The sequence below is a fragment of the Oryzias latipes genome, chromosome 3, assembly GCF_053564925.1.
Source record: "Oryzias latipes strain Hd-rR chromosome 3, Olatipes_Hd-rR_3.1".
NCBI classification, from domain to species: Eukaryota; Metazoa; Chordata; class Actinopteri; order Beloniformes; family Adrianichthyidae; genus Oryzias; species Oryzias latipes.
Window position 1 is genome coordinate 41,755,413 of NC_136239.1, and position 15,970 is coordinate 41,771,382.

The window sequence follows — 15,970 nt, forward strand, 5'->3', positions numbered from 1 at the left end:
AGTTATGACGTGTACTTTTACTACTGTTTTTATTCCTACTCTTGCTATTTGAACTGTTACATTTCTCGTTTGGCTGCTTTAACAACACAATTTCCCTCCGGGGATCAATAGAGTCCCATGATCCATGATCATCATCAACGTTTCCAGAACCGAGTCTGGTTCCTGTTGGGGGTTTCTCACCGGGCAGACAGACGGCTCCTGACTTCAGCAGGACACTGTGGAAACTGGAATGGGGGTTCTGAACTGTTACAGTGGGAGCAGCTGGTGGATGTTCTGGTTCTGTTGGACGCTGAGCTGCTGATGGGACAGCAGGAGGTTCGCTGGAGACGTCTGGAAACACAAACACACAACTATAGACACGCACACACAAATCAGCACAGATGAAGCTTAAAGGCCAAAGGCTGCAGTGGGCAGAACATCTACAGAACCAGCGTGTTCCAGCAGAACTCCAGAGAGGAAGTCACATCATGTCTGCAGACAGTCCATGTCCAGATCCACCACGCTGCCCGTTTATGGAGCAGGAACTGGACTTGGTGGTTTTGGAGGACCAGGCTAAGCAGAACCGTCTTAGAACAAAAGTGACAGCGGGAATGCTGTTCTGACGTCAGGGTGTCCAAACTGAGATCACAGAGACGTTGGGACATGTTCTGTTTTAGCAAACCTCCTCTTCATCAGTGCATTTGCTAAGGTTTTGGGCTGGAATTGGACCTCCGACGGAGGAGAACCCGTGAACCCATCATCTGCATTAGACTGACCGTTCTGCTGGATTACTTATTTGTATAAAAAGCACCAACAACGGAACCTGGTGGGACTGTAAATATAAGAAATTCAGCTAATTTCCATGAAACTAGGAACAGAACCGGTTCAGTCCAGTTCAGACCCTGTTCCCTCATAGAGACTGTCTGGGATACGTCAGAACCGTTCTGTGACCAGAAACCAAACCTGACATGAGATCCAGGCCTGTGGTCTCTGGGTGAAGACGGTGGAGGAGTTTCAGCGTTTGGTTATAGAAGAACAGGTTAAAGTTCAGGCTGACACACAGCAGGGGGGGGTTAGAAGAAAGTCAGAGTTAACCAGGGGGGGGGGGGGGGGGGGGGGCTGATAAGGAAGGTGTCAGCCAATTGGAGAAGGGGGAGGAGTTTAGGCAGATGAGAGTCTGATTGGCAGAAGGGGATGGAGGAAGTTCCTGTACCTTCATGCTGATGCTCTGCAGATCCTCCTCCAGCAGCTTCACCCCCCCCACGCTGCCCGCCTTCGGAATAAGAGCCTTTGGGCTGCGTTGGACCTGGACTGGCTGCAGGTGCGAGGGGACTCTGCCGCGGATCAGAACCAAGAAGAGAGCCGGACTCCACAGCAGGTCTGGTGAAGCCCCTGCCTTCAAAATAATGGTCCTCAGATTGTGGAACACCTTCAGAATAAGAGCCCTCAGGGTGTGCCTCTGCTGTACTTCCATGTTGGCAGTTCTCAGGCCAGGCGTTTTTTGAATTATTTTCAAAATAAGAGTCTTCAGATGAAGTTGGTGCCGTCCTTTCAGAATAAGAGTCTTTAAAAGGCGTTTGAATTGTGCTTTCAAGGTAAGAGTCCCCAGGTTGTGTTTGCAGTACACTTTCAGAATAAGAGTCCCCAGGCTGTGTTTGCAGTACACTTTCAGAATAAGAGTCCCTAGGCTGTGTTTGCAGTACACTTTCAGAATAAGAGTTTCCAGGTTGTTTTTGCAGTACACTTTCAGAATAAGAGTTTCCAGGTTGTTTTTGCAGTACACTTTCAGAATAAGAGTCCGCAGGTTGTGTTTGCAGTACACTTTCAGAACAAGAGTCCCCAGGTTGTGTTTGCAGTACACTTTCAGAATAAGAGTCCCTAGGTTGTGTTAGTAGTACACTTTCAGAATAAGAGTCCCTAGGTTGTGTTAGCAGTACACTTTCAGAATAAGAGTCCTCAGGTTGAGCTTGTATTGTGCTTTCAGGTGTCAAGTATTCAGGCTGTGTTTGCTGTTGGTTATTTTCAGAATTAGGGTCCTCTGGCTGTGTTTCTACTGTATTTCCAGAATAAGAGTCTTGACAGTCTGCTCGAGTTGTGATTTTAGACATGGTATTATCATGTAGCGCTTTATTTTCAAAATAAGGCTTCTGTGCTTGGACTAGTAATGCGTTTTCGGAGTAAAAGTCTTCAGCCTGTGGCCCTCCATTTTCAGTATATTTAAGTAGGGGATTTTTAAAATAAGAGTCCCTGGAGCAGCATGTTTGAACAGTAACTTCAAAGTAAGAGTCCTTAAGGTTAATTTGCTTATTACTTTCAGAATAAGAGTTCTGAGGGACTGGCTCTTGTGCACCTTCAGAATAAGAGCTCTCAGGACATATTTGTAAACTGTTGTTTTCAAAATAAAATCCTTCTGTACAGCTTTGTTGCGCTTTATTTTCACTAAAAGATATTTCTATGGGTTTCTGTTTCAGGACATCATCTAAATAAAATTCCTCTTGCGGAAAACTTCCAGAATAAGAGCCTTCATGTTTAGTCTCCCCTGTAATCCTTTCAAAGTAAGAGTCCTGAAATGTTTCTCTTTGTTCCGTCATTTCTTTCCCTCCATCTCTTCCTTCCTTCCTTCTTTCTGTGGTCACTTGCCTCTCCTCCTCTGTTTCTTCCCGCATCTCCACCTTAATCTCCGCCTCCTCTGCTATCAATGGTAACTCTTCACCTCCACCTTTCACCTTCTCATCACTTTTCTCCTCAATCTCTGGCCTCCTGGTTTCTAACTGCTGCTCCTTTTTCACCTCCCCTTTCCTCTTTTCTTTTTCACAAACAGCTTCACACCTGAGCTCCTCCTGCCCCCTGCCCTCCTCTTCCTTCCCACCCTCTTCCAGTTTGGTGCAGGTTTCAGTTTCAGGATGCAGATTCAGAGTGTCCTTGTGTGAAGCGGTACCTTCTGCTGGTTCCGCCTGAGAACCGGACCTGCACATGTGCGTTGCTGCATAGGTGCGTGTGTGCGCACAGATCTGGTTGCTGCTTCTGGCTCGGTTCTGCAGGCTGATGGACTGAGTTAAAGATCCTTTCTGGGGGGAGAAGCGCGGGAGCTCAGTTAGCTCCACGTACTCCCCCTCCGACTCCTCGCCATCACTGCTTGCTGCTGATTGGCTGCTTCTGGAGGGGAGGACCTCCACCTCCTGACCGTGCGAGTTAGTGTCTCTGCTCTTCACGGACGTCTTCTCGTCATCCCTGTGGTTGGTGCGACTGATGAATTGTGGGTAGACCAAATCCTCCCAGGGGACCCTGAAGACGTCCCCGTGCGCAGACAGAAGGCAGCGCTCCAACCGGGGCCCCCCTCGCTGCTCCCTGTCCCTGTTGACAGAGTCCAGCCAGGCCATGGTGAAGAGCGTCCTCAGAGCAACGGTGGTCACCTCCTGCTGCTCCACATCGGGGCCCGCAGCCAAACAGCTGCACAGGAGCAGGCGGGGGGGTGGGGTCACACTTCTCCTGCAGGGGGCAGTGTAGCGCGATCGAGAAATGGGCGGAGCAGCGGGAGGAGAAACAAGCAGGTAAAAGTCTCCTGGTTGGAGGAGGCGGGGGTCCAGAGGACAGAGCTGAACGACTATCTTCTCATGGATGCAGAGAGGCCAGCCTTCATGACGGAAGAGCAACCCACTGAACGGCAGCTGGGGGGCGAGAGGAGGCGGAGTCACTTCATATGTTAGGACGGTTCCTCGCAGACGCAGTCGGATACTCACGCAGGCGTCCTGCTGCACGCTTTGTAGGAGCTGCTTTGCTGGAAGCAGGAAGTGGATCAGGTACTGGAGGCCGTCCCCCCTGAAGCAGCTCTCCACCACGCTGAGGACCTGACAGAGGACGGTTGGGGATGTGGCCTGGAAGGGGGGGTAGAGGTCTGCCAGAGCCGCCTGGATGCAGCGGTCCAAAGACTCAGAGTCCTAGGAGGAACAGATGGAGGTGATCAGAGAGGGTCTCATTCAAACCGAACACCCCCACCCCCAAGACAGACAGGAGCCCCCCCCCCACATCTGCAGCTTCAGGTTAGAGAATAGGGGGCAGAACCGAAGGGAGCTGAGGTTCTGGAGCTGGTTCTTCCAACACGTCATCAGAGCTGGATCACGTGAGTCCCAGCGCTGAACCAGCCGATCAGACCCACATCCGGTCCTGCCTCGGTCCACCTTCTGCCCCACAGCCCCTCCCTGACTGAGAAGACCCATCTACTTTCAGAGCGGCAGATCCAGTTACAGCAGCAGACGGGCCTCCCAACCACTCGGCTAAAAATACGCGGCTGTGGACGCCGTCCAGCAGCCTGTGCGCCGGGCTCAGATGGGGGGGGGGGCTGTCTGTGCCCCGTTTCAACCTTTGATCAGAACCAAAGAATGAAATCAAGCACGCCCCCTACAGTCCAAACCAAATAGCACATACTGGTCCGGACTGATGTGTTTGTGGATCTTCCTGTCATTTAACCCTTGTTCTATCCTAGACACTTTAACATTGGGAGGTGGGTCATCTAGACCCACTAGACAGTGCTCTGAACCTTTTTTCTTCAATGATTTGTGATCTTCACTGGTGTCCATGGATTACATGAAATCTTTCCACCTTTATCCACCTTTGTCATGGTGGGGAGAACACCTCAATGGAAGGGGGGGGGTCATATAAGACGGCACAAGGGTTAAAACGTGCAGATTTTGCTGCAAACAGAACTGCAGCCTGAACTGTCAGACTATGTCTCACACGGAGCTCCGCCTCTTTTTAAACCACGCCCCCTGTGATGTCACAGGGGGCGTGGCATCACAGGGGGCGTGAGGTTTACACACTGAAACGCAAAAACGTCAACAAAAACAGTGAAAGATGTGGAAATCTGCACTGCAGAATAAAAGAATTTTAGGAATTCAAAGTTTTGAGTACTAAGTTCTGTTAAAAAAAAAGTTTTAACATCCATTCTGGGTAAACCAGAGAGGAGGACATTACAATAATCTAATCAACTCAAATTAAAAGCAGGCATCAGCTTCTGTGCTGTAAGAGAGAGGCACAGGCGGCCTCTGGAAATGCTTTTGAGATGATAAAATCCTGTTTTCACGACACTTTTAATGTGAGAGATCAAACTTAGCTCAGAGTCAAAAAGCACGGCCAGGTTTCTCACGTTGAGAAGTTTAACATTCCTGAGTTTTGGTAAAATCATCTCTCTCTCGTCTTCAGAACCAATGATCCAAATTTCAGTTTTGTCCTGGTTGAGCTGTAGGACGTTTTCTGCCATCCATGACTTCGTCTCTAAAATACAGTTTGAAAGAGTTTTAACAGGTTCAAGGTCATCAGGAGACACGGCGATGTAAAGCTGTGTATCATCAGCATAGCTGTCAAAGTCAACGCCGTGTGTCCTGATGACATCACCAACATATATACAAGTTAAAACTAAGTTCTGGTACATCGCCTGTCCGTCCTCATGCGGACACCCCAGAGGTTTCTTCCTTTTTCCCGAATCTGTTTTTTTTTTTTTTAAAGGAGTTCTTCCTTACCGAGACGGAGGGTGTAAGGGCAGGGATGTTAGTTTAGTTTAGTCTGTTTAGTTAGTTAAGTTTAGTAGTTTCATATTGAATTCTTTGCATTCATGATCGTTTTTATGGTTACTTTACAATTACCAGTACAAAGGCCATTCGGAGTGGTTCTTAATGTTCTCGTCTTGAATGGAGTCACCTCATCTATGGAAGACTGTTAGTAAAATGATCAACCATATAATCCCAGGGTGCAGGTAAAACATCCATCAGGAGTTTTATCCAGATTCAGACAGTTCTCACTGAAGCTTCCCTCTGGATTCCACAGGTGGCATTAAAAAACACACAGAAGTGATCCGATGGTCAAGCCAACAACAGAGGACAGTCCAGCGGCAGCCGTAGGTCATGTCAAGGTCCAGGCAAAGACATCATCGTTCTTATCATGTAAATTAAGATCACCAGTTCATAAAATCCTATTTTACTTCATGTGAAGAGATGAATTCTTCAATAAAACAAAATGAAAGCAACTCCAAAAGCGGGAGCAGACGCCTCACCTGAGCGCCAGGAAGCAGGTTTTCCTTCAGATCCGACATGTTCCCAAAACAAACGCAGGGAAGTCATGCAAACAGAACCTAAAGGTCAAGTTTGTCTGGTGAAACGCGGCTTGGCAGCAGCTCAGGCTGGTCTTTGCAAAGCAGGTTCTGCAGAAAAACGCCATCTACATTTCTACTCAACTGAGCCCAAATCCAACAGAACCGACCCAGAAAGGACCACAGAGATGACCCAGCAGACAAAGCCTCCCTGCAGTCCATTTAGAGGCAGCAGCGCTGTGTGGAAATGTGGGATTACAGCGTTTAGCTCAGTGAGGAGGAGAAACATCAAAGCCAGCGGGGAGACGTTCCCATGGCAGCACGAGGGGGGCCGGGGGGGCTCAATGACTTCATTATCCTCGGCCTCCAGAGCGCAGGACCGACTGTGGGTCCATAATGTCGGCAGCTGACCCACAGACCAGAGGAGGACCACAGACTGACGAGGCCTTCAGAGAACCTCTCCAGAACTTCAGGATCATGGTGAAAACATCCAGACCAACAAAAGTCCAAAGAAAACCGTCTAGAGCAGAATCTGATGTTCTAGATCTCTAAACTTTTCCACAAAACTGGTTTACTTTGCTTTGAAGGATTACTGGTTCCCAACACACTGCTACACAACAAGTGCTACGCAGCAACACAACTACAGCAAATCATGACAATAGGTTTAGGGGCTGTCAAAACCTGCTACTATGATGGAATCTACCTGAATGAATGAGTCTTCATAGACGACTACAGCAAATGTACAGTTTTTGTTGAGAAGGTTCTGCTCAGACGACCCAAAGCTGCAAACTTCATGTAGCTGCAGACAGTTGTGTGTCAGGATGCAAGACTTCCCCAAACCTCAGAGCTCCTTTCTGAACCTTCAACAGCCGCTCCACCAAACCGAATGAAACCAACTCAAACCGACAACGCTTCCAAACAGAACCATCATCGTCCGTCACAACAGCTCTGCCGGCTGCGTTTAGGAAAAAGAAACTTCCAGACCTGATCAGGAAAACCTGGAGGTTCTCAGGTCTGAGCTTCAGCGTGTTTGGTGAGTTTCACTGAGGGTTACAGGGGGGTCAACCTCATTTTCACAGAGGGCCACATCAGCATAGTGTCTGTCCTCAAAGGGCCAGATATAACTTATACATGTAACTACATGTAATGAAAAATAAATGTAACTACTCCTTAATGTTAAATAACTCTTTATAATAACGTTTAAAAGTGACAATTACAGCTGCATAGAAAAACATATGTTTGCTTGTTACTTTAGCACAAATCCTTTTACATCTTGTCCGCTTATTAAAACCCACATAACTCCATTAATGAAGGATCAGACTGTCCAAGTGAATAAAGACAAAGAACATAAAACTGAGCTGCAAAGAACATGTATGACACGTGTAAAATTTTACAAAAAAATGCTGTACACAGCCTTGATGGTTTGATGACAACAATTTGTCTGCATCCACACATAAGACCTGCAAACAATGAATAATTGGAGCAGCAGCTACACATGTATAACATGTAATCAATTAAAATAAATGTGTTTTAGGACCTTAAAAACTTTTCTGCTCTCGTGGGCCACATGAAATGACATGGAGGGCCACATTTGGCCCCCGGGCCTCGAGTTTGACACATGTGGTTAAAACTATGCTCCAACGTCTGCAGCAGCGAGCACGGCTGTTAGAAACCCCAGCAGGTCCGAGCTCCTGCTTCAAAACACAAGTGACGCCGTGACATCACGGCGCCGGATCTTCACCGCCCCCGTCGGCGTGAACACAACCACAGGAAACAATATTCGTAACAATGCGTTTGCGTTTTGGACTTCAAAGCTTGTTTTTCTAAATGTGAGGTTTAATGACCCAGATGGGGCCTCAGAGGATCCAATCTCTCTGGTTCTGCTGGTTTTAATGAATAACCGGTGGCAGCCAGTCCGTCCCTGGAGGCCCGTGACTCATCCTCCGACCTGACGGAGGAACCAGTTCCTGAAGGGAGTGGAGGAGGAGGTGTCATCTCGGGGTCACCGTCAGAATCCATCAGAAGTAACTGGCAGCGATGAAGCAAAAAGCAGAACTATCCAAAAATCTATGTCTGGTCTCCATGGTTACCCCGACGGATCAAAGCAGACGGAGAAAGTGAACCGTTTCCAAGGAGCAGAATCAGAAACCGTCAGGAGACGTGACCTTTGACCTCCAATGGGGCAGAAGAAGCCAGCTGTCTGAAACCTGAGGCCTCTCCTCTGGAGGAGCAGACTCCTGCGAGATGCCTCGACGGCATCCCACTCCTCACAGGAGGCGTGTCTTTTTAGGCCTTTGCTGTATCCGCTGATTCAGCATTTATCCCATAATGCATCCCAGCACGTTGTGTGGTCACTGTACAGATCACTGGCCGTCGTTTGACACGCACGTGTACGGCAGAACACAACCAACACCCACCCACCACGTATGATGTTAAAGGCCGTGGACTCGTAAGGGGCTTTACAGCCAAACAACCATGTCCACTGCACATGGGCAAGGCAGGAACTGAACCTGGGATCCCCAGATCAGAGGTCGACCGCGCTTCCTCTGCACCACAGCTGCCCAATACTCATTGTGAGCCGGTTTATGAACTAAATGGTGTCCTAGAAATAAATAGCTGCTGTTGCCTTCAGGGTGACTGCTATTAAAAGGTATTGATGCTGTTTCTCTGGAATGTTCCTAGATCTGGCAGAAATACAACACTTGAGCTTCTTCCTGTTGGACTGTGGGCACAGTTCTTCCACAGCTGCGTGTTTTTAAGGAAACTGGTTCAAACCCTGCATTAACATTTTGATAGTTTTGTCTGAACTCTGCTTCTTCTCAGCTGATGTAAACATTTCTTAGCATATTTAGTCACATGCTGAACATCTACATTTGTATTTATTATTCCTCTCCTTAATGATTTGCTGTTTTCTGCTTTAACTCCCTCAGCAGGGGCAGAGGAAACCCTCAGCCTTGTAACAATATTGATCCTTTATAGACCTGATCATTGAGCTCCACGCCGGTTCCCACCGCTCTCCAGCCCATCCTCAAAGGTGTCATCTGCCCACACATTAGCAGATCAGGTGAGTTGCGCTACGGCGCTGCTGTGACAACTGCTCACCCACATTTACATCCAAACAGTCGGGCTGTTACGGGCTGATCCCTCCAAACTGAGGGATCAGCCCGTAACACGAGTCCCGTGTGAGGACGGGCTTCCTGTGCGGATCATGTGTGTTCGGTTTCTGCGACCTGCTGCAGCACGTTTCAGAAATGTTTCCCCACAGGGATTAAAGTTTCGTCTGCGAGATCTTATCTGCAAATGACGCGCGGCTCAGAGAAGAGCCTCCAGTCGGACAGAAGAGGCGGCAGGAACACGTTCCAGACGCTAGGGCCGTCAGGACGTTTCCATCAAAACAACGGCGGGTCCTGACTGAACCAGTTCTTTCTGTTCCAGATAAGAGCCACTAACTGTCACACACGACGGTGTGGGAAACGTTTTCTCAACAGGTCTTCTCAGCCAGCATTCACTAATGACCCATAATGCACCTGGCATGTGTGAGTGCTGCTGTTTCACCGCCGTCCAGTAGGCGGCAGTAGGGTCTTTTTGTTGGTGTACTATCCACCAATAAATGTAACAAAAACAGCTCATGGGAGGAAAAAAACCAAGATATTATTATTTATCTGTCGAGTTAGCATCGCAACATAATATTTGCACCAGCTCAGTGGCCTTGTGGTTAGTGTCCGCCCTGTAACTGGAAGGTCGTGGGTTCAAACCCAGGCCGAGTCATACCAAAGACTTGGGACCCCTCCCTGCTTGACACTCTGCATGGATTGGGGGGTTAAAACCACCAAATTGTTCCAGAGCGGGGCTGTGTCTGCAGCTCGCCGCTCCTCCAGGGGAGGGGTCAAATGTGGACAACAAGTGATAATGGGACTTTAACTTTAATTCAGAATATTTCAAGGATTTAATGATCTTTGTGTTTTCAATGCAGGTGGAAAGAAAATATGATCGGGTTCCAGGCAACCCTTAACAGAGCACATAAAAACATGATGGAATGGAGATAAACACAATTAAAATTATAATTAATTATAAAGAAAAACAAGAATATCAACACAACGTAAAAAAGGGCAGTGGGACAACATCGGTTTGATATTTGTCATAAAATCTTGAGGATTTCATCATTTCCCAGAGCTTAAGGTCTATCTGACTGTAAAGAACGCTCTAGTTTGTACTTTTTACCAATATTCTCCACTCTTTCGTTGGCTCAGCATAAACTCAACATTTGTTTTTATTTATTGAGCTTTTTTTTGCCTTATCCTCCTCCTGGTGGCAGATCAGACCTGCTGTTTCCTCTAAAGCATCTTCACTGCAACTGCTTCACATAAACACAACACTCTCACTGAGATTAAGACGAAAACATCTCAGCTACAGTTGTTTTTGGGGGGGGTAGCCCCAACCTTGACATGACACAGGTCCCTACAACAGCAGATTAGATTAGGAGGTTTCCCACAGAGCCAGCTGACAGCACCTGCAGAACATCTCTGAGAAGCAGCAGAGAGGGCTTGAAGGCCGTCAAAGTGAAGAGGTTTTGATCTGGACCCAGTGACCCCATGGACGGGGACTGGTCAGACGGAGGTACCAGGACTTATGACCTGGACCCAGTGAAACCAAAGTGGTATTTTGATCCATTCACGCACTTCTGAGTCTTCCTCTCTGAGCACCAGCCCCTCCCAATCCCCAAAAACGAGCAGTTCCTCACATTATGACATCACAAAGTGAGGAACAGCCCCTTCCAGGAAGAGTCTGCACTGCCAGCCCCGCCCCCAGGCCAACAGACACGCCCACTTTCTCAGTGGAGCTAGCAGTGATTGGCTAAACGCTTTCCTTTTCTCTGGACAATATGCTCGTCCATTTTTGCAAAAGTTCAGATGTTTGTTTTTCGTGGGAAAAACGCAGAAAAACCTGCTGAGGCCGCCTCTAGGATGACATCATGAAATGGGCGGTACCCACAAAGAGAGAAAGGCGGAGCCTCAGAGATCGAATCTTCTGTGAAAATAAGACATTTCATTTAAAAATCGTTCTTTAGTGGGTCAAAGGTAAAATATATAAATTAATCTAGTTTACCATAAAAGGCTAGAGAGAAGCACAATATAAGCGCTATCCCTTTGTAGGTGAAAAAGTCAAACATTTAAATCAAAGGTTTTTACTTTTTCTGTTTTATCAGCTCCATTTTTTTGTTGCTGTACATCTGAACGTCGACCGTATCGAATGTTTTCATCTTTTCACATGTGCAAACATTCACATGTGAAAAGAAACATACATTCAGCTGCAGTCTCAGGAGCTGATCTTTCTGAAGCTGTAATCTTCGTCTGAAGGACGGTTACCTGCAGACAGGTTCCTCAAAGAGCCATGATGCCAGCTCACATCATTAATGTGGCAATAATCCAGCTCTGAGTGTTTGATCCCAGAGGGCCCAGCAGATCAGTGTCAGGCCGCTCTGGCCTGCAGAGTGCAGCAGGTTCAAAGGGGAACCTGCCTTTACGGGGTTCAATTCATTGGGGGGTGTCTCCCTCATGGGGGAGGTTTTATGTTTCTCTGGAGAGGCAGGGGCTCTGCAGTAACACTGCACCTTTGTGCTGAAGGACTTCACAGAGCACTGCCCCGGAACTGACCCGTCCCAACGACACGCCACTCAACGCCTCGGACAATTAGCACTTCCTGCCCCAGACGAGTCCGGGAGCAGTGGCAGGCTGCAGGTACAAAGGCCAAGTTCCTGCGGTTGACATGTGACCCAGCAGGCAGCGTGTTAAATCTGATCCACATGGCGCCCCGCAGAAGCTTCTGCACATCTGAACTTTGAGAGTGAGCTCTACACAGCGTCATCCATCAGAACAGAGCGGAGAACATTCCTGCAGAGCCTCATTGCTCACAGGAAGGCACCCAGCAGCCCCCTCAACAAGCCCCAACAGCCCCTGAGCTCCTGCTCCTCCTCATCCTCGCCTTTGTATCTTTATCCAAACTGGAACTGCATCAGACGATTCCAGCCTCGGTTTCTTCCAAGCGGCCTGTTTCAACCAAATGAGGCACGTCCAAACCCTTCACAGATCCCTAGATATGTCCTTTAGGCTGGAATCACCGTCTCAATCTGAGACGCTGCATCTGAATCAGGTGAGGACAGAAGGCAGGCCTGGGGGGGCTGACTGCAGCAGACATGTTTGTAAAACACCAGCAGACCGGAACTTTGACAATCCAGCATTTTATGTGCTTGGTAAAAAACAACATTAAAACTAAATAAATAAAATACATTTTTTTAAAGTAGAAAATCAGTTAAAACGTAGTTTTAAGCGACTTGATTTTATGATATAAAGTATCATAAAAGTCTCATGGATCCATCCATCCATCTTCAGAACTCAAGCCCTCTTAGGGTCATGGGGTTACTGGAACCGGCCCGGATGCGGGTGGGTCGGGGCGTACCCTGAACAGGTTGCCAGTCTGTTGCAGGGCCACAGAACCACACATGGTTCTGCTTGGGGCCATTGTGAGTCACCATGAAGCATGTTTTTGGGCTGTGCGAGGAAAAGAGTGGCTGGAGAAAACATGCAGACTCCACACAGAAAGGACCCAGCTGGGATTTGAACCGGGACGTCGTCCCAGTGAGGCGAGAGTGCAGTGGTGCATACATGGATGGATTCACATTAAAATGAACCGCACCAGAGTTCACTTGGACCAAATCAAAGTTCAATGAACTTACTGAGGACCGTCAGAGGAAACCGCCTCTGGATCAACAAACAGTTCATCGGCAGACATCAACATTTCTACCAACAGATCTCACTGACGAGGTTCTACTTTGACTCAACAGATCTGCATGCCTGCAACAGACTTTAACACATGGGTCACACTGCTCTACACTGAAGGAGAAGATGCTGCATCACTTCCTGCACTTGGTCGTCGAGAACTTTTCCAAAACACACTTCTAAAGCTGCTGCTGCATTTCTGAAGAACAGGATGAAGGGGATTGGGTGTTCAGGTACGTCTCCTGATCTGAACCCAATCCAACACCTGTGGGGAATTCTGAAGAACAAGTGGAGCGTCCCTCTCCATCCAGGCTCTAAAAGAGGTTCTTCTTGAAGAATGGACAAAGACAGATGTTGTAACTCGTTCACTCCAGACTTGGTGAAAATCACGGCGCTCATACAAAAAACTAGATCTAGTAGTTTTTGTTGCAGGATGTTTATATTTTTGCTTCAACCAATCTAAGTAAAACTGAAGATGATGTGATCTAAGTTGGATCATTAACCTTCATTTCATGTTATGGAGATAAAGAAATGTTCAAGAAAACTCAACCTTGTGGAAGGTTTGGAAATGTTTCTTTTGTTCATTGAGCTTCTGATTAAATTAGTACTTTTTAAAGGGGGTGCACTCATTTATGCTGAGCACTGTACAACGTTCATTACATCTATTATACATATTTCTCTGCAGAGGGAAGATTGTTTCATGAACCGGGCCGGGGGGGGGGTCCATTCCTCCTGCTTAGATTAATACTATATTATATTAATATTGATATCCTAAAATTGTAGATTTTCTATAATTAAGATCAACTTTATTAATCCCTGTAGGGAAATTCAGTTGTAGTAGCAGCACCATAAAATAAAATAAGTACAGGCTAAACTTTCAAAACTCTAATTTCCATGTACATTCATGGTTACCAGATGAATTGTAGAGTCTGATGGCGGACGGCAGGAATGACTTCCTGTACCGTTCCTTTGCACAGCGGGGGGGGTGAATGAGTCTACTGAATATTATTACCATCCGGCATCAGTACCATACTGTAGTCCATGCAACTTCCTATTAACTCGTTTGAATTTAATTTAATAACAATAACAATTAGTTGTTAGTAGGCTGATAGGAGTCAAAAGTTGGGAAACCTGCACTGAGGTTCTGGTTCTCATCTACTTCTCCTCGGTTCTATTCTTCATTTATGTATCATTCAGTTCTCCATGCCCCTGATGGGTGCAGTGGGATTCAATTCAATTCATTTTTATTTACGTGGTCCAATATTACAACAATAGTCGTCTGGCTTCATACCAGAAATAGAATAATAAATATTAAATCATGAAGAACATAAAGCCACAGAATTCTATAAGCAATGGCTAAACTAAACTAAACAGACTAAACTGAACTGGGCGTCACCTTAGACCCCCTTTCTCGATTCTTTCCCCTCTGGGGGAGCAGAAGTGATTCCAGATTCCAGTTGGCTCGTCCGTGCTCCTGTACCTGACCGTGGACCTCCTCTCTGCTCCTGCCCCCCCCCCCCCCCCCCCCCCCGCTGGCTTGTCACTCTCCGATCTTCTGACCAAGACCTCCAGATACTTGAACTCCTTCGGTAAACGTCATCTCAGCTGCTGGTTGCTAGCCTTGTGGTAATGGTATTTTAATCTTGACCAGCAGGCTGAATGGCGTCAATTTCAGAAAAAAAAGTTAGTTTATCTTAGTGAATCCCAACAAAGCAGAGACTCAGAATACTTCAATATCAAAGGCTTTCCTTAGACGATTGATAGCTGACGGTTCATAGTCTTCCTCCTTCAAACTACAGTAGAGATGAAGGTTCTGCAGTCATGTTACATCAGTCTGCTTAGGTTCCCACAGAGATCAGTTCCTGTGTTTACCAAAGCAAAGCTGCGATCCTTCAGGTGGCGTCACAAACACACGTTGTGTTGCCGTTTACATCATTTCTCATGAAAGCTGCTTCTGCTTCCATCAGACCTGCATGGAAATCAGATGAGCTCAGAACCACACCAGGTCTTCTTCCTCAGGTTCACACGCTTCTCCACTAGAACTGTCATTTCTGTCACCCCCCCTGTAACTTTCTGCTTTCGCTGAACCGCTGCCCCATCACTCAGAGTTCGTCATGTGACCTGCGGGGGGTGGGGGGTTTCATAGCAGCTCAGAGCTTCAGTTTATGAGAAAGAAGCATCTGATCAGAACAAGGTTGGAAACCAAAAATAATATCTTCCGGTGGTCCCAAAACAGACCCAGAGTCAGGATGGAGGTTTGAAGCCCACAAGAACCAGAACCAACCCAGCCCGAACTGCAGGAGCTGATAAATCAGACAGAACCCCAGGAGAAACACGAACCACACGAACAACAACCATGAGTTCAAGCCGCAGACAGGTCAGGATCGCTCCTGAGGCAGAGCAGTGGGCGCCGCGAGGCGTTCAGGTGCAGTCAGAGAAAAAGATTTGGAGAGTTTTCAGCAGACTGGCGCTGTGGTTGCTGTTATGATTGCTCACATTCACAAGTGTCGGCCACAGTTTAAACAACACAAACAACGCCAACAAACACACACCTTTTTTAGAAACTCTACACCTCCACCCTTCCTTCCCCCACAACAGACCTGGCTCTCTCACACACACACACGTGCACACGCACACACAGACGTGCACACACGGGTCTCACCATGCTCTCCGTGGTTCTCGGCCCCCTCTTCTGTGCTCCGGCCTGACACCATGCTCTCTCTCTCTCTCTGTCTCTGCAAGTGTCTCTTGTCCTGGCGGCTCCCAATCTGCTTTCACGTGTTAAGCCCCGCCCCCCAGCTGGTTCCCTGAAGCCTCCCCTTTTCCTCACCTCTCCTCTCTGCTGCCCCCTGCTGACCTGCTAAATGAAACCCAGGAAAGCTTGTGTGACGTTACCATGGCAACCACAAGAACACAAGTTCTGCTTTCTGAGGCCCCCAGGAAATCATGCACCCCCCGTTACAGGAGGCCACTGAGGACATGGAGGGTCCCGGTGAGTGAAGCTTGACAGTCGTGATGAAGACCACAGCCACAATGGGCGAGCTGCGGTCTGCAGGTGAAACCATGGCGACGTGGACGAGTGCCCAGACCAAGAAGGGCCCGGCCGCTCCCACGCTGGGCTTCATTCACTCCC

The 15,970-nt window shown here is 47.7% G+C and overlaps 1 protein-coding gene across 13 annotated transcripts in view; it reads right to left on the reverse strand.

Moving 5' to 3' along the window:
• Window positions 1–15,970, reverse strand: part of plekhg4 (pleckstrin homology domain containing, family G (with RhoGef domain) member 4) — a 57,880-nt gene that overhangs the window by 18,601 nt on the left and 23,309 nt on the right. For 8 of the 13 annotated variants that reach the window (XR_013654977.1, XR_013654976.1, XR_013654975.1 and 5 more), the window contains 3 exons: window positions 3,720–3,917; window positions 1,193–3,647; window positions 181–330 (listed from right to left, as the gene is read on the reverse strand). Coding sequence is in view for 10 of the 13 variants with exons in the window: in XM_023953779.2 (XP_023809547.1) it covers window positions 181–330; window positions 1,193–3,647; window positions 3,720–3,917 (2,803 nt within the window). In the remaining 3 variants the exon portion in view is untranslated. Of the gene's footprint in view, window positions 1–180; window positions 331–1,192; window positions 3,648–3,719; window positions 3,918–6,025; window positions 6,080–15,499; window positions 15,622–15,970 lie in introns of those variants that run through there. The other 5 variants (XM_078944768.1, XM_023953781.2, XM_078944766.1 and 2 more) reach the window with 4 other exon arrangements.